General features: G+C 38.2%; 3 protein-coding genes across 6 annotated transcripts in view; 1 reads left to right on the forward strand and 2 right to left on the reverse strand.

Annotated features, from left to right (window-relative positions):
* si:rp71-1g18.1 (zinc finger protein 135) overlaps window positions 1-4919 on the reverse strand; it is a 13400-nt gene extending 8481 nt beyond the window's left edge. For 2 of the 3 annotated variants that reach the window (XR_001310260.1, XM_014008945.1), the window contains exons 1-3: window positions 4453-4917; window positions 4082-4215; window positions 3838-3925 (exon numbers count right to left, since the gene is read on the reverse strand). Coding sequence is in view for 2 of the 3 variants with exons in the window: in XM_014008945.1 (XP_013864399.1) it covers window positions 3838-3925; window positions 4082-4215; window positions 4453-4714 (484 nt within the window). In the remaining variant the exon portion in view is untranslated. Of the gene's footprint in view, window positions 1-3837; window positions 3926-4081; window positions 4216-4452 lie in introns of all 3 variants that reach the window. The other variant, XM_014008947.1, reaches the window with a different exon arrangement.
* A 1016-nt stretch (window positions 4920-5935) lies between these two features.
* Window positions 5936-15304, reverse strand: casq1a (calsequestrin 1a). Its single transcript, XM_014008948.1, has 11 exons — window positions 14851-15304; window positions 12737-12830; window positions 12493-12593; window positions 10893-11004; window positions 10607-10680; window positions 8908-9038; window positions 8773-8818; window positions 8586-8640; window positions 8316-8416; window positions 8119-8193; window positions 5936-7115 (listed from the first exon to the last, which is right to left on the reverse strand). Exons 1-11 carry the CDS (start codon window positions 15085-15087, stop codon window positions 6600-6602), a joined length of 1542 nt encoding a protein of 513 aa, XP_013864402.1. The 5' UTR covers window positions 15088-15304; the 3' UTR covers window positions 5936-6599.
* A 2416-nt stretch (window positions 15305-17720) lies between these two features.
* Window positions 17721-21434, forward strand: part of LOC106517902 (crystallin J1A-like) — a 5455-nt gene continuing 1741 nt past the window's right edge. The window contains exons 1-6 of one of the 2 annotated variants that reach the window (XM_014008949.1): window positions 17721-17831; window positions 18139-18205; window positions 18334-18510; window positions 18803-18901; window positions 18985-19077; window positions 19154-19310. In XM_014008949.1, coding sequence (XP_013864403.1) covers window positions 18139-18205; window positions 18334-18510; window positions 18803-18901; window positions 18985-19077; window positions 19154-19310 — 593 coding nt within the window. In that variant the 5' untranslated portion in view covers window positions 17721-17831. Of the gene's footprint in view, window positions 17832-18135; window positions 18206-18333; window positions 18511-18802; window positions 18902-18984; window positions 19078-19153; window positions 19311-21434 lie in introns of both variants that reach the window. The other variant, XM_014008950.1, reaches the window with a different exon arrangement.

A 21434-nucleotide genomic window follows, 5' to 3' on the forward strand; every position in this document is an offset into this window, starting at 1 on the left:
TTGGGTTGTTACCGACATCTGGTGAAAATTTCATGTCATTAGTACCTCTAGTTATATATTTACTGAGAAAAATGGTGACGTGTTCAATACTTATTTTACCCGCTGTAGATAAAATTAATCACTGCAATAAAACAACTGCCTGTTTTTGTCAATTTTTCGGTAGATTGCATCAACTCTGTTACATACAGAAGGAAAACTTCACTAAAGTGAAACGTAAATCTGTGGATCTGTGTTTGATTACTCTGGCTGGCTTTCTTAAGGAACAGGATGTGACACAAAAATCTGAATTTTGGAACAGAAATTGAAAGTAGTCAAACTGAATAATAAACCAAAATACAGTTTCAAAGTAAATTAATTCAGATACAAAACTTTAAATTCAGTTTCAAAGCATTAAACTCAGTTTCAATTTAGTGAAATTTATTTTCAAACCAATGCATTCAATTTCAAATTATGCACATTCAGGTTGAATCTGAGCAATTCAAATTCAATTCCTGCTGGCACAAAATTTATCCCATATGAACAGCTGTGTAGTCGTAAGAAAATCACTTATCAGTGAGGCTAATAGAGAAAATGGCTTTGACTGTGGAGCAGGAGCTTGGCATGGTGAGTCTCAGGAATGTGCCAAAATGAACATAGAGCAACAACGTGACAGCATTTCAACTGTTTGGCTTTGGATTGAGTATAATGGACCCTAAAGAAGAAGTCATTCCATAATCTCTTCCCTAATGGCACAGGCATGTTTCAAAAAGATAACGCCAGGATTCAACAGGCTTAAATTGTGAAAAAGTAGTTCAGGCAGCACAAGCCATCGTGGTGAAACATGAATGCAGCTTTGAACAGAAATAAATGTTGTGACTCTGCAGAAGCTTGTGGAAACAACACCACTGCAAATATGTGCAGTAATCAAAGCTTAAGGTGGTCCAACAAAATATTACAGTGTGACCTTTGTCCTGGCTGGACAGTGTATCTTATTTACCAGTCAGCCTTTAATGGAACTATTGATTACTTGATAGTAATTATTGGATTTACATTCAAATATGATTAACTTTTGGAGCTACCCCATTCAGTTTGGTATGGTAGTAGCTGAGACTGATCCGCAACATTTGTGTTTAAAATGTTGCCATTCACTACTGGACTCATCTCTGTCTGGCTGTTAGCAAAATATCCCATGAACCACTGGATGAATTTTAAAGACACTTTCAGAAAGTAATTATTGGATGTACATCTGCAACTAGTTAACCTATAATAGAGTCGACACAATTCAAAATGGCTGCTAATCAACCTTAGCAAACAAGAAAGAAACGATCATCATGTGCTATGACCCAATGAACTTTACAGAAACTGTGGTAGCAGCAGAGACATAACACATTACCCAGGCAAGATAAGAAAATAGTTTTTTGCATTGAATTCTATTAATTTTGTTTGCATGTATTTTCATTATAAGTTAAACTGACAATGTGCTCTGTATGAGTGAAGGTACTCATAAGTTTAAAATAAATTACGTGTTTCAGTCTCACATTCACTTACAAGTATCAGCAGTATGTAGGCATAAGCTGAAATTTTTTTTTTGCAGGTACAAAATTATTAGATGGCTTTTGTAGATCAATGTTATAACATTACCACTGGGTGCTGCCACTGACTTTATGTTTCATTCAGATAAATAATGTATAAAAGTCCAACTATTATATAGGACAGTTTCAGCATTATTAATTTATGGGTTACCTCATGTTTCTACTGTTTAAGACTGATTTTGGGCCATGGATGTTTTCAGGTGCAACAGTTAAGTGAACGGAAAAAGAAGAGGAGAGTGCACGATGGGGTGGCACAACTAGAGAAAAGCTCGAAGGATCAGGGATGAACACTAAATAAAACAAAACAAAAAAAGATGAGTGGCTGCTAGCAGGGATCCTACAGTTTAAAGCAAGTTCAGTTTAAGACTTTTTAATGCCAAGTGAAAWTCAATTTAAGACCAATTTCATAATAAACACAAATGACAAAATAATAAAAATAAAAACTGGCAGAAACTCATGAATCAAAGTATTTTTGGTTGAAGTATTCAAATATTGCTAATAGTAGGGCTGTGTATTGGCAAGAATTTGGTGATACGATACATATCATGACAGAGGGGTCACGATACAATATATCCCGATATATTTCGATACTGTAAACAAGGCAATATATTGCGATAATTTTGGTCCAAAAATTCTATTAAATAAAAACCTCTTACCGAAAAAAAAAAAAGAAAAACTAAAATTCATTGTCTCAGAAAATTCTGATATTACATGGACATACTTTTGATATATTTAGCTTTGTTCTGCTTTGTATGCGTTTCATTTTATTTCATCCATGTTTTCAATTATTAGACTAAACTTGCCAATAAATAGTTTGAAAATATTTTTTGCAGCTTTTAGTTTTTAATATTAATTTACAATATGGTCACCCAACACTTAACAATTACAACTTGTTGTAGATGAAACCTTYAAGTGCCTGTGACATCAATGTTTTGTAAGAAAAGTGAATGCATTTTTGGAAAAACAACATTAACATTTTACAAAACAAATTTCAAGTTGCTCAGATGAACAGTTGAGATATTTGCATGTGAAGTAACAGGAAGTGATGTCAAAGGGGAATGTCTGCATGTGAATATTTAAAAAAAAATAAATGTTACCAATTATTTTAATATTTGCGATGAACTACAATCATCCTACTTGCAATGTGTTAACATTTTTAAGACTTTTGAAGGACTGATTTAAGACATTTTAAAGCTAATTAAGGGCTTAATTTTGGATTGATGAATTCAATGTCGGGCTGCCACAAACGATCATTTTTATAATCAATCACCGATTATTTTTTCGATTAGTTGACTAATCGGATAATACATTAATTGAATATAAAACATATATAAATTATATAAATAAAAGAGCTTATCGTACCAGAATGCAGCTGCTATTATATAACCATCGTTAGATTTTAGCTATATGCTAACTAAAAATCACTGCAGTGGAAGGCAAGTTCTGCCTTGCAGATATTACACAGGTTTCTCTTTCATTTTCTTTAAATGATCCCACACTTTTGAGCTCCGTTGCCAGATAGCCATGATACCAGAGCCTGTCTGTATAATTGTGACGTCCACGGCCTACCCCAGTTACCACTACTGTGCATGTGTGTCAAGGACAGAAAGGCAGATGTGGCAGTGGAAGGTGTCAAGGCGGTTTGGTGAGAAAAACAAAGTAAAGCACAAAAAATGAAAATGATTAATCGATTATTAAACTAGTCATCGATTATTTTAATAATCGATTAGTAGTCAACTAATCGTGGCAGCCCTAATTCAATGCCTTTTAAGACTTTTTAAGGATCTGCAAGTGCGCTGAGCTAGATTACCAACGATTTTTAAATTTGGCCTGACACCCGTTTATAATTAGGAGTTCCACTTTAAGTAAAGTTGAATGTAACAGAGGGTAATTTATTCAAAACTTATACCTAACTTATGCAACTTATTCCTGAACGATGAACAAAATTTACTTATATCAGCATAAGTTTAAAATGTTAAAGTGTGACAGGGCCTTTAAACAGCAACAATCCAAGGTTCTATGATTTGCARTGTTCCTTTAGCGCATCGCACTGTAAAGTTTAGACAACTTATGCTGACTTGTGAGTAAATTACTTAACATAGGTCCTATATTTGTCCAACTCTTCAGCATTACATCTAAAAGAGGCTTCAAATATATTTATTTTTACTCCACCTTCAAAGCAGACATCTTCAGGGTTGGGCAAAATTTTCCTAAATTTGGTGCAAGTTATCTAAAACGTTATAGTGTGACAGAGCCAGAGTCTTACCATTCAACATTTCTGTCTGAGCAGCTGGAGATTCGGGCTCAAGGACGCTGGACTCCACTGGATCCACAGTGTCTGCAAAAATCTCATTCTACAAAAAAACAGACCAGAGTTCAACGTGTTGTTTGGGTTTGCTGCACATTCCTGCAGGGAGGAAACAAGATTAGAGAAGTGGTGCTTTCTGTGCTACGCTCTTCAGATTGACAGCCTGTGTGTTTCATGGCGCCCTCCACAGGTACCCACTGACCGGAGGCGCCCACTCGCAGTCGGCACGAAGAGGGTCTTCATCCAGGAGGGTCTCTGGGGCAGTGATGACACACCCCTCCACCAGCTGCTCACTGGAATCGCTGAAACACCCAACATCATGGAGAAGAGTGGAGTCTGCAGAGGAGAGGGGGAGGGGTTCAAGTAGAGCAGCTAAAATTCCTTAAGTTTGGTGCAACACTAAAAAAAAAAAACAGCTTGAAATAACCAATGAATGCATTAAATGGAGATGCACATGAAACACGTTGTGCATGCATAACTATCGTGTATATTTCACTATTCAACTAAATGCAAATGTCACGGAGTTTAACAGCTTAGCAAGACATGCAAACCGAAATGAAAAAGCGGACACACCGAGCTCCAGCGGCGGACAGATGTCCTCCTCCACCTGAACACCGATGCTGCGTTTGCTGTCCAAACTCGACACACAGAACAGACTCTCGAAGTCTCCGCTTTGCTCCGCTCCCCCTCCTCCGGGTCCGGTGCGGCCCACATCCACGGCCGAGGCTCGGTATCTGCTCTCGAACAGTTTGACGAGCTCCACAGAAGCCGCCTTGACCAGCGCCCCCAGCACCGACTCCACCTGCGCCTGCAAGTTCACGACGCCCGCCGACATTATGTCCGCCGGGGCAGCAATGAGGAGGACAGAGCTTTCGCAGAATATTCAAGCGGAAGTGAACATTTAGCATTTATTTACCAACGATAGCCACATGGCTCACTGTCAGAGGGGAGGAGCCTGTTGTGTTCTGGCGCATGCGCAGTCTGGACAGGTAGACTGCCGAAAAGGCAGAGCTAATCAAGCTGTAAAGTCTGTAGCCTACGGCATGTGTAATAATAAGAACATAGCTATTTAATTCTTGCTAGGTTTTAAAATAAAAATGCTCACAAATCCAACTCAGAAAAAAGTTGGCAGTTTGCGTAAAATATAAATAATAATAAAAAAGAATCCAATGAATTGCAGCTCTTATAAATCCAAATTTTATTCACAAGCTAATTCATCAACTGGAGCTAAGAATTTGTACATTTTCATTGTGCATTTGAAGGCAACAATAAATCTTAAAAATGTAACAAAGCCGGCAAAAGGCTATCAAAGTAAATGATAAAAATAAGAAACAGCTGCAATTAGGTTAATTTGCAACTGGTTGGTGAGAGGACTCAGTATGGGATGAACGTTTTACAGAGGTTGATCAGAAATAATCAGCAGAGGTTCATTTGTCTGTGAACTGTGTCTAAAAGTAGTGGAACAATTTCAGAATATTGATCCTTAATGGAATTTTTTTTGCATATTACATCATCATCTTTAGACTAGCTGATAACATCAAACGATTTCCAGAATTTGGTGAAATCTCTCTGCTTATAGAATAAGACTGAAAGTTATTGATGTGATCTTCAGGCCCTCGGGCACTATTTAGAAACACTGCAGTCTTCTCTGCGTCAAAAACTAAACCATTATTGCCTTTCAGCCCTGCACCAGATCTAAAAAAATAAGCTTAAAACCAATTTCATATATTGCCATTCCTTCTCACATCACTAAAAAACATTAGTTATTAAAAATACCAGGCATTGAAGCCAGCAGAAGTCCTTCAGCTCTTTTTGAAAACTTGTATTGTGGGGCACAGCAATGCAGTATTTTTATTGTTGTAATTTTTCTTCAGAGGTGCTTTTCAGGAGAAGTCAGGTTTGCACAGTACTGTACTCTAACATCGTNGTGTGTGTGTGTGTGTGTGTGTGTGTGTGTGTGTGTGTACAATGAAAAATAAAAATATTTTACAGGCTGATAATTAGAAATATTTCAACCATGCACACTTTCACTTCTTTAAGAATTACAGTTGCTGAATTTCAGTCCAAGTTGTCCTTTATTTAAGACTTTACAGTGACTTAAAATTTTTTCTTGTTACAAAAATAGAATCTGGCTGTAGTCATAAATCACCATTGTAGAAAACATCCATATGATGAACAGCACTTTCATACTGACTTGACATATCAGGCTGGTGATGTTCGAGACCCAACACATTAGACTGCTATAGCACCCTTTGATCTGAACTTAATCGATTCAGTAGTAGGGAAAACAAGAAAATGACTGAATGAAATGTTCAAACAGCAAAAGACCACATATGGCCTCAGACATGGATAAAACAGTGAAACCCCTCCAGTTTGTAGGAAGATAAAAACTTTAATCATATAAAAATCAATAGCAGTAGGTGACAAGGTTTTGAAATAATATCTTCTTTTATTGCACCATACAGTGTTACAAGTGGGAATAACGGTTTTGTGGCAACTCAGAGAGTGTTTTGCCACATGGAGGAAAATTTGTCAGGGAGGAGCATTAAATAATGGAATATGGTGATTCTGGTGAGATGCCAAGAGTGGTAAGAGAGATCTTGATGAATGGACGAGTTCGGCATAAGAAATAGTTACAAAAGATGAGGATTCAATGGAGTAGATGTTGACTCCTGAAACTGCATTGGTCAGATTTAAAGATTGAATTCGAAGTTACGGATTTAATAATCGTCATCATCGTCATTGTCATCGTCATCGTCATCGTCATCATCATCATCGTCATCATCATCATCATCATCGTCATCATCATCATCGTCATCATCATCGTCGTCGTCGTCGTCATCGTCATCATCGTCATCATCGTCATCATCGTCATCATCGTCATCATCATCGTCGTCGTCGTCATCGTCATCGTCATCGTCATCATCGTCNTCATCATCGTCATCATCGTCATCATCGTCATCATCATCGTCGTCGTCGTCATCGTCATCGTCATCGTCATCATCGTCATCATCGTCATCATCGTCGTCATCGTCATCATCATCGTCGTCGTCGTCGTCGTCATCGTCATCATCGTCGTCATCGTCGTCATCGTCGTCATCATCATCGTCATCGTCGTCATCATCATCTTCATCTGGATCAATTTCTCCCGACAATACATCCTCCAGCCAGTCCTCGAGCTCATCGACCGACGGCAAGTCTTCTCCTTCGTCCATGTCCATCCAAACACTGTCAGCCTGCAGAGCAACAAGAACAAACAAAAACAACTCAGCCACACAAACAATCAAACACAAGTCATGTCTGACYTCTCTGTGAAGGTGTAACTACAACATAGCATATTTAGACATAAGTTCTTTGGCTGGTGGGCTTGTTGAGAAATAAGAAAGCTCAACAGTATCATCATTAAAGGAGGTTGGCATTAATGAGGCCCATTTTGAATTTGTTGAATTATTAATTGAATTATTATGTGATTGAAAGGTCCTGTGAACTGAACCGAGGCCACAATGTGCTACCTGTATCTATCACACACAATATCACATCATCTGCAAAACACACACAGAAACACTTTTATATAAGAGCATGTAGTTATCAGCAGTTGCACACTTGTAGATTCAATGCTTCATTGGAGATAAATTGCAAGTCTTTTTGTATGGCTTTTTAAAAACTGGTTTAAGACAAGACTCTTCACAAAAGCGTTCTGCAAAATGGCTGCAAAGACCGGTCCTTCTTTAAGATGCTTCTGACTGTCTGTAAATCACCAATCAATGTCCCACACATATGTGAACCTCTAGAGATGAGGCCAGCATCACAGAACCAAAAGGGGCATGGAGCGGTACTCAGCCATGTTGATGCAGACCACTGCCTCATGTCATCACAGTGTGCAAACTCACATAAAAGATTTGGGAATTGTTTTWCACCAGATATGGTAACAGCATCTGACTCATACTGGTTTTAAAAAAACAGTACATTATTTCCATTTAGCYGCTACTACTGTGGGTTTTTTTTTAAGTAAATGCAAATTTTTGTGTCATTATTGATCTTCTCCTTTAATGAATTTGTTTATTTTTGGCTTTTAGAGGTGATCACACAGGCATCCATAAGTACACAAAATATTACAATGTTGATGGATATTTGCAAATTTGGTAAACGTCCTATTTTGTTAAGGCTGTTACATTTTTTAAACAAAATTTATCCTTTATTTAATTAGTCAATCAAAAATTGTAATAAAAAGTTACTCACATCATCAGCCTCGATGACACCAATCTGTGGGTGAGACAGGTCAATACCGAAAGTCTTTTCCCAGTGTGGCACGAGCTACAAGTGGGAAAAAAAGACAGGATCAAAGCACTTCTGTTGTCAGGTGTATTGCACAGTTTTTCTTTTTTGCCATTATGTTTTCAGTGTGTTGAGCATATTGCTCTGCATCGTGTTCTTACRAGAGGGAAGTCATCAGGATCGATCCAGACAATGCTGAGGTCAGGGTTTTCTGTGTTATCCTCGGCAARGTGCTTCAGGATGTGCAAGAACTCAAAACCATCTGAGAAGCAGAGAATATCACAATCCAACTTAAATCWAACAGTTTTTCTCTTTATCTAAGGAATCATTGTTAATATTTCTACTTTATGCTACAATTTAAGATTTTTTTGTTACGTTTACAGAATTTTCTACTTGTGATTTTTTTCCATTTAGTTTTTAGTTTAAATTACCGATGTCTGACTCTTCTGCAAAGGCAACAATGTGTTCTCCACCAACATCATCATCCTATAGAAGAAATGAACACAATCAGAACGTCAAGCCCTCGTGCTTGTGATACAGTTTCAACAACAGGAAATGAAAACATTCAATGTTGTGACGTCGCCAAAGCCTTTTCCTAAAAAGTTTAAAGGTTCTTACCCAGATCTCATACATGTTGTGGGGCTGCAGCTTCCTCAGGGTTGGCCTTAATGAGCACAAATCCATTAACATAAATTGATTTTTTATTCTTATTATTCAGAAGATTGATGTGGAATAGCTACTGATAAGATTTACCTGTCATTGTCTTCAATAAATTTCACCAGCTCCTCCTCGGAGTAAGGTTTTCCAGGGATGACCACTGGATCGTCAATGAAGGGTTCATAAAAGTCGACCTCATTAAGCTTCAGCTCCAGTTCCTTGGCGACCTGTGAGACAGAAACAAAACCTTTGAATCATTATCTTACCATCAATCAGCTACACCAGTCAGTTATAACACTAGGCATTATTAAAACCAAGGAATTATTTAAATGCAGTATTTGGATACAATAAAAACATTACCAGCTCGTTTCAAATGATGTTTTTTGAAACTTGGTTCCTAACAATTTTCAGATCTGCCACCATATACCAAAACATCACACTTCTTTTAGCTATACTGAAAACCAGTGAGCGTGTTCTCTGAATGCAGCATATTCAGCATATACGGAGGACTGAAACTGACATAAATAAAAAATAAAGCAGAAAAATAGAAATGGCCCAATAAATAAATAAACTTAAAATACACAAATAATTTTAAAAAGGAGAACTTTACCTCATGTTTTATAATTTCATTGACAGTCATATTTAATTTTCCAACTTAGTTCCAACAAATGATATGTTTTAGCACATAATTTAAATAATACTGTTTGAAATTATATATATATTTGTCTTTTTCTTTTTACTTGTAGATATATTTGTGTCTCTTAAGTTCTCGACACACGGAAGCAACATCGCTCACTCTCCATTCATTTCCTGTGGCACTTGTGCAATGAGGTGACAATCAAATGCCCTCCTCCAGCCAAGCGACCGGTGAAAATCGTGCATGCGAAATTTTGCGCTCGTACATGTAGACGTGCACACGTGAGCTTGCAATGCGACGTATGAAAGTTGAAAAATGTTCAACTTTTGTTGGAGTTACAACCAATCAGCGAAGGTTTCGTTGACTGATCAATGAGCGGAGAGTATGCTTCACACTGCAGTTAGCTAACACTTTCAACATTAATTTAGCTCTGTCAGACTTTCCAGTTTTATATGACCCTTCACCAAGTGACTACTAAAAAAGGCAGCTTTGTGGGAATTTGTTGGCGTCAGGGTGAAGTTATCTGGTAAGTTTTTCCTCATAAAATCGTATCTTGGTGTGCGTTTGTTTTTCAACATCATTAGCAACAGAAACCATCAAATTTTGTGAAGACAAACGACTTGAGAGCGCGATTCACAATGCTGCCGTCGCTACTGCATCTCGTGTGTCGGGTTTCACCCTGGTTGCGATGACAGCCGTTAATCGCTGTCGTTGGTTGCTCCCTGTGTGTCGAACCCTTTAAAGTTTTTTTTCTAATGTATTTTTTTTCCTTATGTTGTTTTACTTTTTTTTGTCTCCTGGTTTTATTTTACCTTATGCATTTCTGCCTCGTTATGCAAATACCTTATTTGGTCCTTCTTGGGTCAGCTTCTCTACTATTGGTCAATCTGCACATTTGACAATCTGACCCTTCTCCTTCCTGTCTGTTGACCAGTACTACCCAGGAGGATCAGGCAGGGATGTTCAGCTTTTAGGATTATCTCTTGTCTTGAATATTTTTCACGTAAAGCTAATCTTAAAAGCATGTTTTGAGAAGTGACTTTGTAACCCTGAGTGATGGGCAGCAACGATGGCTTCTCTGAGAAGACTGCTACTGATTTTCATCTTTAACATTTTGTTAGCTTGCTGACTGTGGAAAGAATGACCCGTATTGCTCACCTTGGGATTGAATGTGGCAAAAAACTTGATGTGAGGATGGAACTCTTCAGCAGCATCAGCGAAAGCCTCAAAATCTGAAATTGCAGATATTCTTTAAACTGTTCCAGTAACGTGGTTTCAGTATGTAACATCTGAGAGAGTTGTGTAACTGATGTCATCATTACTGAAGTAACATTGCGTGTTTGTTTAAACATAAAGCAGCTCCTTAAAGGTAAATTGAGCACTAATGCTTATCTGGGCTCTATAAAGCTGTTGCTTGCTTATTGTGCCACCACAGTATTCTTACGTTCTGACTTGTGACTCTTAAAGTAGCCCACCAGTTTGATGTCCTCTTCAATGTTTTCAAAGCCTTTCAGTTCTCTGCTGTTGTCAATAATTTCCACAGGGTCCTCCAGAACCTGTAGAGCAAGTGGAGTAGAAAGAACAGATAACCTGAATAAATCACTGATGGGTGAGACTAATGTAAGTCATGGGAAATGCAAATAGAAAGCAAACAAATTGGACTATAATTTTTTGTTTCATCAATTATTTATGTACTGTTTTATTTCAATGTTTTTATTGCATTGCTTTACATTATATTATGAAACTTTGTGATTTTTAATCTGTCTTTATTGTCTTTATCTATCTTTATTACCAATAAATCAACAAGATAATGACGAAACTGTTTAAGATCAAAGGTTCTCAGTATACATTATTATTGTTTGTGCAATAACAATGTGTATGAAATCAATATAGCAAAGGATTTGCCCTAACCCTAACCTTAACCCTGTATTCCAATATTAATTTTAGTCAATCAAATGCTCCCATTCTGTCCTACATGCCCACAATACTTTTGACTGATAGTGGTTGAGGTGCATTGTAATGACAAAAGAGAGTGTGTAAAACGGATGGATGAATTTCTTTCTTTTTTTTAACATTTCTGTGTTTTTTTATTGAGGTTAATGTAAATTCAAGTCCAGCTTTTAAACTGCAAATGTCCTCTGCTTTTTAGCATCCCTTAAAGAGAGACACTTCAGAAATTGTGATGCAGTCTATGCCATATTTACACCAAAGGAAAACCTGTGTGAGACTCCGCAGATACTAGACGAAACGTCTGGTTGAAAGTGGTGGAACTCAAGTCATTCGATGCCATATTAAGGTATGATTTAACCACGTGCTTATCTGCTCTTCTCTCCAAAAGCAGCGCTGTACGTTAAAATAATGTGACATGTTTTTCCTCATGATGTGTTTTTTTAACACGTCTCTTTCAACTGATTGAAGGGATATTTTGAGGTTCTGGTGGACCTAGAAAGCGACACTATGGATGGTTTAATACACAAGCTGTCAAATGAAAGTGAAGTTCCAGCACATGTCCTACATTACAAGTAATTCAAAGAACTGAATGTATGCAGCCTTCAATACAGTGTTTTTATTTTTTCCCTGTAAATAAATGATTCTTCTGGTTTTTGTTGTTTGCAGAGAAAAAATGCTCCGATAATGACACACAGCAAAAGTATGGAGTTTCTGATGGGTCAACAGTTTCCTTCGCTTTGTCAAGGATGGATGGATTTCAATGAGAAGGCCAAAGGGTCGACATATTGTCTCTGATGCTTCCATGCTTTTTTTTTTTTTTACTAAAACCGATTTTGGAAAAGAAGCCTTGAACTAATGTTTTACAGATTAAATATTAATTCATTTGGGCATCAATTACTATAATAACAAAAAATAATGAAGTTGAAAAAAAACAAACCAATATTTTTTCTTCTACCATTTTCAATATAACAAAAGTCAACGTAAACAAGAAAACTGTTTGCTTTTCTTACACCTTCCCATGTTTTTCTAATGTGAGGAATTTTTCCTCCTTTTTTTAAAATAAGTCATGAGAGTGAAATTATATCCTCACGAACATCAAAGATGAACTCCACGAGAGTGTGTGCCTCAAGTTCACCATCGTACTCGATGGTTTCGTCATCAGTGATGATGAAGATGCTGTCGGACTCATCAAGGCCTATTGGAAAAAGAACAGACTCTAACTTGTGCCACTGTTAAAATATCCTCCTGAAGGAAACTGTCTGTGTGAACAGTTCAGATTATAATGAGTAAAACTTGGATTTTAAGCACAATAAGTTGTTTAACTGTTGGCATTCTCACCTAGTTTCTTTGCAACAGCCTTGTCCAGCTTTGCATCAATGAGACCGACTCCAATGTCCTCATCGTCAAATTCGTCCAGGACCTGGGCTACACGCTGCGAAACAAAACAAAAAAAATGAAGTCACATAAAAGGAGATATGAATTGACCAGAACAGCTAGTACAGAAACAGTGTGATATGCAGGGATTCTTTGCAGCTTTTCAACAACCGTCAAACCATGAAGTGCATCTTTTGACAGAAGTTTCATTACCATAAAAGCCTGCTTTTCAGAGAGCTGTTTGTGCACTTTCTAAATCTGTATGAAACTTGAGCCTCGTGACTGACAGCTGATTCCACCAATTGCAGAGACGCACTCCCAGCCAAAACTGCACCGAGGAAGTGGTTCAGAGTTGTCTTAGTGCATTTGACGGGTAAAAAGCGCACACACAAACAAAAACACACAAACACACGTGAGGAAATGGTGTCAAGGATCTTGAGCAGCTGCTTTTACAGCATAAATAGTCAGACTAAGGCAGTCCAGCAATTTCTTGTATAAATGATTATTTACATATGTGTGATTGGAGTTGCAGATGGACGGGGCGGAAAAACAGCTTGTAAACAAAAAACGTGATCATGCTAATACATATATGAGAGCTGTTTATTCCACAGATTTTATATAAAAAAAATATGGACTTTCATCTGCACTGATATGTTCATATATATCTGTGTGAAAATCTCTAACTATGAAATCTAAAACATAAAAACAGAAAAGAGGCCATTTTAAATCGGACTCCATTTAAAAAGACCAAAAGAAAAAAAGCACTATGACTTAAAGGGCTATCATCGCGTCGTTTACCGACCCACACAGAGAACCTTAACCTCTGAAATGTTGCACCTTTTGCTGTTGCCTCCTACTAATACCTAAACCTCATTAAATCTAAATCATAATACATTCTTAAGAAGAAACAGGAGCCTTCGGAGAACTCTACCCACCACAAAAGCAGCTCAGGATAAATATAGCTTCAGGAGCCACACCAGCCCCGGGACTATTTTGGCCAGGAGGCAGTGATGCTCAGTGTTCAGGGATCCGCTGACAAGTACAGTACTGCAAGTGTCAATCACAGCACGGAGCTGAGATGGCATTACTGGGGCTAGTACCTCCAGAGCTGGCCTGCAGCCCCTTCTTAGACCCTTCTGGCCCTTACAGAGACACCAGAGCCTGACGAGATGATGTGATAGGCCAAGAGCTCTGTCTCACGTCACGCTTCTGCTGTTTTAGCTGTTTACTTCTCATTTTATTTGCTGTTTCTTGTGTGATCACTGCCTTTTAAATTCCTTTACTTATTGTCAGTTTATCTTTGAATGCAGTGTTTTTCTTTAAATGCAGGCATCAAGTGATCAGCACATTTTAACATTTATTCACTACTTATACATTTTATCAGAGTATGTGTGACTTGCTACTTTTAGGTTACACAAAGGCTGTCACATTTCGACACAGATCTAAAACGAAAAGGCACAAGCCTCCTTCCATATCTTCCAAGATACTCCAACACGTTTGCCAACCTTTACACACTACAATAAGCATGTCCAGTCCCATAAAATACACTCGCTGCATGGTTTGGTACATCCCATAAATCATGGATCTTTTCATGTGAAAGCAAGCAGGGCTGTTCTTGGTAAATGTGACATTTGATACACATTCTTGCGCAAGCTGAGAAGGAGCCCCGATAAGCTCTTGTTTGACGCCTCGAGAGCTGACGCTGAAGATTGGTGATGAATGGTGATGTAATGTCTCTGTGAGGAATGTGCAGAGAGCCCTCGGTGTCCAGGCTAACAGAGGTCCTCTGAGGTGTGATTGTCAAGCGCTGACATTGTGCAAAACACCTGGCCTGTACTGTAGGTGCAAGGAAGCTTCTCTTGTTAGCATTTAAAAACACTGAAGTTACTGGACAGCCTGTCTGTTTTTGCAAATGGCACACGCATTTAGATTTATCAACATTTCTGTCGGACATTTGATTTTTAATATCTGAGTCACATCTGTTTAACATGTAAGTCTGCATTCTTACTGGACCTTTGTTCTACCTGATCAGTAAACCTAACTTCCCCTTCCTATTGAAAGATCTCAGCTCCACCTACCTCGAGAGCCAACTCCTCAGTCTCAAACTGTCTCTGGGCGACGCGGCTGGATCCGGGGTGGTCATGGTAGTATACCACCATGACATCGTACTTCCTCATCACAGACTTATAGTTCTTGGCGTTGAGGTCGTGGACACGGTCCTTGCCATCATACTCAGGGAAGTCCAAGCTCTCCTTGCCCAGTGACAGCCCCCCGACTGACAGCAAGACTGCCACAAGCACCCACCACCACTTCATGGCTCCTCTGTGAAGCAATTTAAACTTACTTACAGGTGTTTTTTTTATAGTGAAAAGTGGGGCTGAAAGATAGCCTGCAGAACCCTTTCCAATCCGCGTCACCCAGAAGAGAGCAAGACCAACTCCTGGATCCACCTTATGACAAACCCCACATGGGAAACTGGCAGTGGGACACAGGGTGCAAGAGGGGCCGGGCTAAGTTTGACCTAGGTGTGAGTGTGTCCGCCCATGTGGGGTGTAACTGAGCAGGGGGGAAGATAAGGAGGGCCCAAGTGGCTACTGGGGTACCAACTTTGTGTGTACGTGAGCGTATGTTGCAGACCTGTAAAGGTGGGGTGGAGTGAGACGAGGAGAGGGGGAAACAGCTCTGTTTTCTCCCTCTGACCAGGAACAGAACCCAGAAAAACAGCGACGGAGATGGATTGAGATGGAGGGAGAAGGTGCATAATGCTGTGTGTTAGACCAGTTTGAGATTGTGCCCAAGAAAGAATTGGCTGCAAATATGAGGCACTCTTTTCCCATATTAAGTGAAGATGGACACTTGGATCCCAGCTAAAAATAATGGATGTGGGACAGAGAAGTACATATCAGGAGGGGCTGCTGCCGGTGTCTAATTTGCTGCTGCTGGCATACGCGCTGTGCTAGAATGTGGCGCTGGGTCAGTCTGGGACATGGGGAGAGGCAGGAGCAGAGGGCGGTGCACCTGCTGAGGCTTCGATGCAAAGGTGTCACTTAGCCCTGACTCAAGGAGAAAGTGAAACATTGAGTTTTACAGGAGCAGAGGCCCTGTGCTACACAAACACACACATCCTGTGCAAGGACGTTTCAGCTGAACTCACGTCGCTTTACAAATTGAAAGGGAAGATATCAGCTAAAATGATATGCACAGCATCATATTCCACACACATCTTTTCTTTAACAAGACGGGTCAACAGTGAAAGAACAAGGTTCGGTGCAAGTGGAAGGTCTGAAAGACGCACTGTGCTGAAAGGCAGTCAGATGAAACGTCTCCAACATGTTTGGTGTCAATAACGCTGGAAAACCAAGCTGAGCTGCGGTTCACCGTGTTACTGTAAACAATCTAATTAAACCATGTGAGTCAGCCTGAAGTTTGTCTTGTTTACACCTGATGTGGTGACAGCTTCATAACCATMTTCTGTTCCAATTACATTATAAGGTCTAAACAAGGTTAAAAATGTCAGTCGTCATAACGTGTGGAATATGAACTGAGACTAAAAATGTTTTCAGACACAACAGTTTTGTGCTGCATTTAAAATGACCTCAGCCCAGTTTGACTTATAAAAAAAGGTCGGGTCATATTTGATAGTCAGCTGTCAAATATCACACCTTTGTGATTGATTTGATTTGATTTGATTTATTTAACAGGAAAAGATCATTAAAAATCAAGCCTGACTCAGCATAATTGCTGTTTTACAGCAGGTTCCTGTTCTGCAGCACATAAAACACTCAGAAATACAGCATCACAATCACATCATTATACACCATAGACACAAAGACAAACAAGCATACCAAATTTCAAAAAGGCAGTATTTGCAAAATAGGACGTCTAAATATGAGCACAACAGAAAGTGTCCAGCAGATGGCAGACAAGATTCTTCTTAAAGGGCTGTAGTTTTGAAATGGACTTTATGTTTTGAGGAATGTCATTCCATGCTTTAGTTTAAACATAGAAGAAAGACCTCTGGCCATAACAGTTTTTAAAAGTTGGTAATATCAGTTGTCCTTTTGTAACAGATCTAGTTGAAGTGATCATACCTCACCAGTAACAGATTAAAAAAAAACATTTAAAAATCTGAGTTGACATACCCAAAACTGTCAAAAATGCAGGAAACATTTTCATCTTTTTAATTCATAATTGGAAAATGTCATCATTAGATTAGCAAAACAGTTGAGACAATTGGGTGTTTAATCACAAACGGATTTTAAGCAATTTATTGTCCACACATTCATTACCTTAGTTGTTCTTAAAGTGACTGAAAAATGTCTTGGAAATTTTAAATCATTTTTTGTTAACACCATCTCCATAAATATTGAAAGGAGTCAGAGAACACATCAACATGGTGCTATTAATCAAACTGCTCTTGTTGTTTTCAGGTGTGAGTTTCATGCAACACTAATTAATATGTTAAACTTGTTTTTTTTTTAAAGGCAATACCTTAATTTTAGTGTATTTTGTCTTGTATTAATACAGAATCAATGAACATAAATTGATAATTGATCTATATAAATATTCCCTAATAATGTATATTGCATTGTACTCTTGAACTTATTTGAATGATTACATGAAGTTTCATAATTCTGTTTTCATAAAAGTAAATCTTATAATTGAAAAAAAAAAACTGCTGCAGTTACATCTTCTGACCAGTACATAATGCGCTCGGATCTGCTCATTATTTTTTAGTAACAAACATATTTTAATATACTTGGTTTATTTGGATAAATTCTTCTGTGCATTCAAGTGGTTCAAGCTTGATGAGATAAACAATGTGTTTTTACACTTCTAACCAGCATGTTAAGTTGATCATTTACATTTACAAGGTTCAAAGGTTGACCAAAGAAGAAGGAGGGCCAGTTTATCTACTCCCTTCCGGTGGGCGGTGCTAAAGGGCCAACTTTCATAACAAGGAAATGACGGTGTTATGTTTGCGTAAAGATTAAATTATTAACTGAAAAGATATTAAACAGCCTGCAGAAATATTGTACCAACTTTAACCGTGGTAAAGGTCAGTGTTTTAAATTTAATATTTTTTATGTCCGATAATTAGCTAGTAAATATCACTTTGCGGCTAACTGCTAAAGCTAAAAACAATCAGTCACGGAGCTGTTTGTCGTTCTCCTTTAAAATATATGTCGCTCAACTGCTAATATCTATTTTCAGTTTACAAGTAGGATTTCACCTGGCTTATCCTCATTTAGTCAATCAAAGACCCCTAGCTGGTTAAGTCTCATAATCTGTGTCCTATCCACCCCAGCATAATCAGATTATAAAATTCAAGTGCAGAAAATTAATTTTCTGTCGTGTTTCAGCAGATGGCTTCATCTGTGGCCAACAGAGCTGTAGGAGCCATTGTAGGATCAGCTGTTGCAGATGCTGCAGGTAACACATTTTTTTGTGTGTTGCTCATACTTTGTTTCCTGACTTCTAACTGTGCATAAATGATCATCAGAATTTGAGATCCATATGTTTAAGATCAAAATGTCATTATGAGTATGATTCACTTTTAGCACAGCCCCTGCATTGGATATACGATCTTCAGAAGCTGAAAGAGATTTTGGCTCAAGATCCAAACCCTGAATTTCGCCCTGAGTCTGCCAACCCGTTTTACAGGAGGCAGACAGGCCAGCAGAGCTGCTACGGAGACCAGGCTTACGTCCTGCTAGAGTCCCTGTCAGAATGTGGAGGTAGGACATCTCATCACTTGGTATTATTATTCCATAAACGTCTATAATGACTGTACTGAACTTTTACAACTTATTAGCAAGTTATTAACAAGCACAAATTAATAGTATTAATAAAAAAATAGAATCAGCTAAAGAAAATGGTCTCCGGTTTTTTTTTTTTTTTTTAGTTTTTGGTGAAGAAGCACGATGATGACCATTTATTGCTGATTAACTGCTTGAGATAATCACCTATAGATGTCTCTTCTGTTCAAGTTATTATCATCATGTAAATGTTGTTTTTTTCCCTCCCCAGGTCTAAATGTTGATGATTTGAAGCAGCGTACTCTGAAATACTTTGGACCGGGATCAGAGTATGACACACCCGTCAATGATCCTTACCGAGACAGAGGAGGTAAGAAAACTGTCTAATTTTCTATAAAGTATTGCTCTGCCTTCTGATAAGGCAACGAGGATTGATCTTGTTTTATTTACCAGGACCAAGACCTCAGCTGCCTATCGATGGACCATGGAGACAAGCAAGTCTGAAGAGTTTCCTCAAAAATGTTGATGCTGGAAAAGAGGAGACAGGCAAGCTCCTTTATTTATGCATCACTTGGTGGTATGATTAAAAACAACTTTAAGCAACATGCTGTCTCTGCTGCAGGCTGTGAGACCGACTGTCAGATTGATGGCATAGCCAAACTGGCTCCTATAGTGGCGTTTTATGCAGGACAGCCGGACATGCTGGACAAGGTTGAACAGGCTGTTCGAGTCACCCAAAACAACGATGAATGRGTGGCAGAAACTCTGGCAGCAGCAAGGTCAGTGGATCAACCAGGCACACTCGTTTATTTCAGGGAATATTTTATATTAAGGATGTCTAAATGATCAACATTATTGTTGAAGAGAAATTATTCACTGAGGAGATTCAGAGATTTAAAGTATTTTTTTAATCTTACACTCCATGAAAATGCTTAATAAACATTTGGAACTCTAAAGTTGCATGTTCAGTCTAGCAGAAGTAAAAACAAATACATAAAATCTGGAGAGTTCATGGCACAACTAGAAGATGAGTTCAAGGCACCCCAATTTGGGACTGTTGCAAAAATATTCAAATAAAACRTATGGAGAGAAAAAATGGTCATCAACAACATTTCTTGTAGTTATTGTTGATGAGAACTTAAGGTGGAAAGATCGTMTAGATTGGATTGCAAATTACATAAATCTGTTGGTATAATTAAGAGGGATAGTCATTACATCACTGCAGAATGTTTGCTTACACTTTATTATAGTTTGATATACCCATATTTATGTTATTGCAATATGGTTTAGAGAAGTTCTTTCCCTTCAACTCTACTAAAAATTTTGGTTCTTCAAAAAATTTCAGCTCGATCAGATTTCCATTGTCTTTCTACCCCTCTGTTTAGAGCAGGGGTGCCCAAACATTATCGCTGAGAGGGCCAAAGTTAAAATCAATCTGAGGGACACGGGCCAAATGCAATAATATAAGAAATGCTCAATACTTAAATAAAGTTGTTTAATTTTTTATGATTAAGCTAGCAGCCAGTGTGGTTGGTCACATTCTTTAGTTTCGTTTTTTTTTTCAGCCCATGGACACAGAGAAAATTCAACGTATGCTCAGGCAGCAAAGACTCATGGGATTTTTCATAATTTAAAATTTGAGTGTTATAAAGTGTGCAAATCTATATATGGGCTTAAATCTAATCTAAAAGTCTCTTGTAGTTACTTGTATTTWATATTTAATCTTAACATAATTACAATCTAATAACCAGGACAACTGCTGGTGGGCTAAACCAAATGGCTCGGTGGGCCAATTTTGGCCCGCGGGCCCCATTTTGGGCACATCTGGTTTAGAGATCTCCAGATTCTTACAGTCTATAACATAAACATTTTTCAAATTTGTGCCTTTATAAGATTTATGAAAGACAAGAGAGTATAACAATGCACTATTCATTATTTTAAATGAAATTTGCAATTTCATTCTTACTTAACTCGTCAAAGTTCAGCACTTCATCTTCCTAAATGTCAGACCAGGGGCCTCATTATAAACGGTGCGTACGCACAAAAACGTTGAGTGCGCCAGGTTCTACGCCCATGTTGGGATATATCAAAACCAACGATGCCTTGAGAATGTGCGGCAGCCACGCAAAGTTTTTCAGTCGACAGTTTTAACTCACAAAGTCATGAATCTGACCTGAATCCACAGAAATATGACTCTGTTCTGTTTTCTGYGCGTCTGAACACGGTGTTAGATTTTTATTTTAGTTTGAGTTATTATTGTTTAAACTCGWACGATCATGAAACTGAACCCCGGGACTGAAAATCATTTAACCTCAGACAAGAAAATAGATCAGCCTTAAAAGTCCAGTCTGTAAACTGTAAACGTTTTATATTGTTGTCACGTAGTTGGAAACACACGCGGAGCCCATGGCCTGCGGAGCGCACACACAGCTGAGGAAAATAAACTGTGTGAATTGTCTAAGAAATCTTTTTAATTTTCACTGAGAAAAAAATCTTGTCAACTCAGCAGATTGATTCAGAACAGCTCAGCTGAGATGATTCCTCAGCTGCGCAAGATGCAGACAATAGATTTGTTGCTGCGTAAAGTTGTGCGTAATTTATGGATCATTGTCAGCTGTTCTGCAGGATGATATCATCACAAGAAGAATTGAAGACAGCTTCTTTTTTTGTTTGTTTTTTGTGTCACACAGAACAACTTACAATCAGGTATTTTACTGTAGTTCTGAGCCGAGACATGCAGCTGATCTGAATGAGAAACTTCATGATTCTAAACTAAAAATCACACCGCGGCACAAACTCGCAGCGCTGCGACTCGTTTCTTCACATCAACTATTTAATAAATATTTTCTAAATTCTACCAAACTCATCAGTTTCTCTGTGTTTACAGTTATTTATTAAAGACC

This window comes from Austrofundulus limnaeus, unplaced genomic scaffold (genome assembly GCF_001266775.1).
Source record: "Austrofundulus limnaeus strain Quisiro unplaced genomic scaffold, Austrofundulus_limnaeus-1.0 Scaffold54, whole genome shotgun sequence".
NCBI classification, from domain to species: domain Eukaryota; kingdom Metazoa; phylum Chordata; class Actinopteri; order Cyprinodontiformes; family Rivulidae; genus Austrofundulus; species Austrofundulus limnaeus.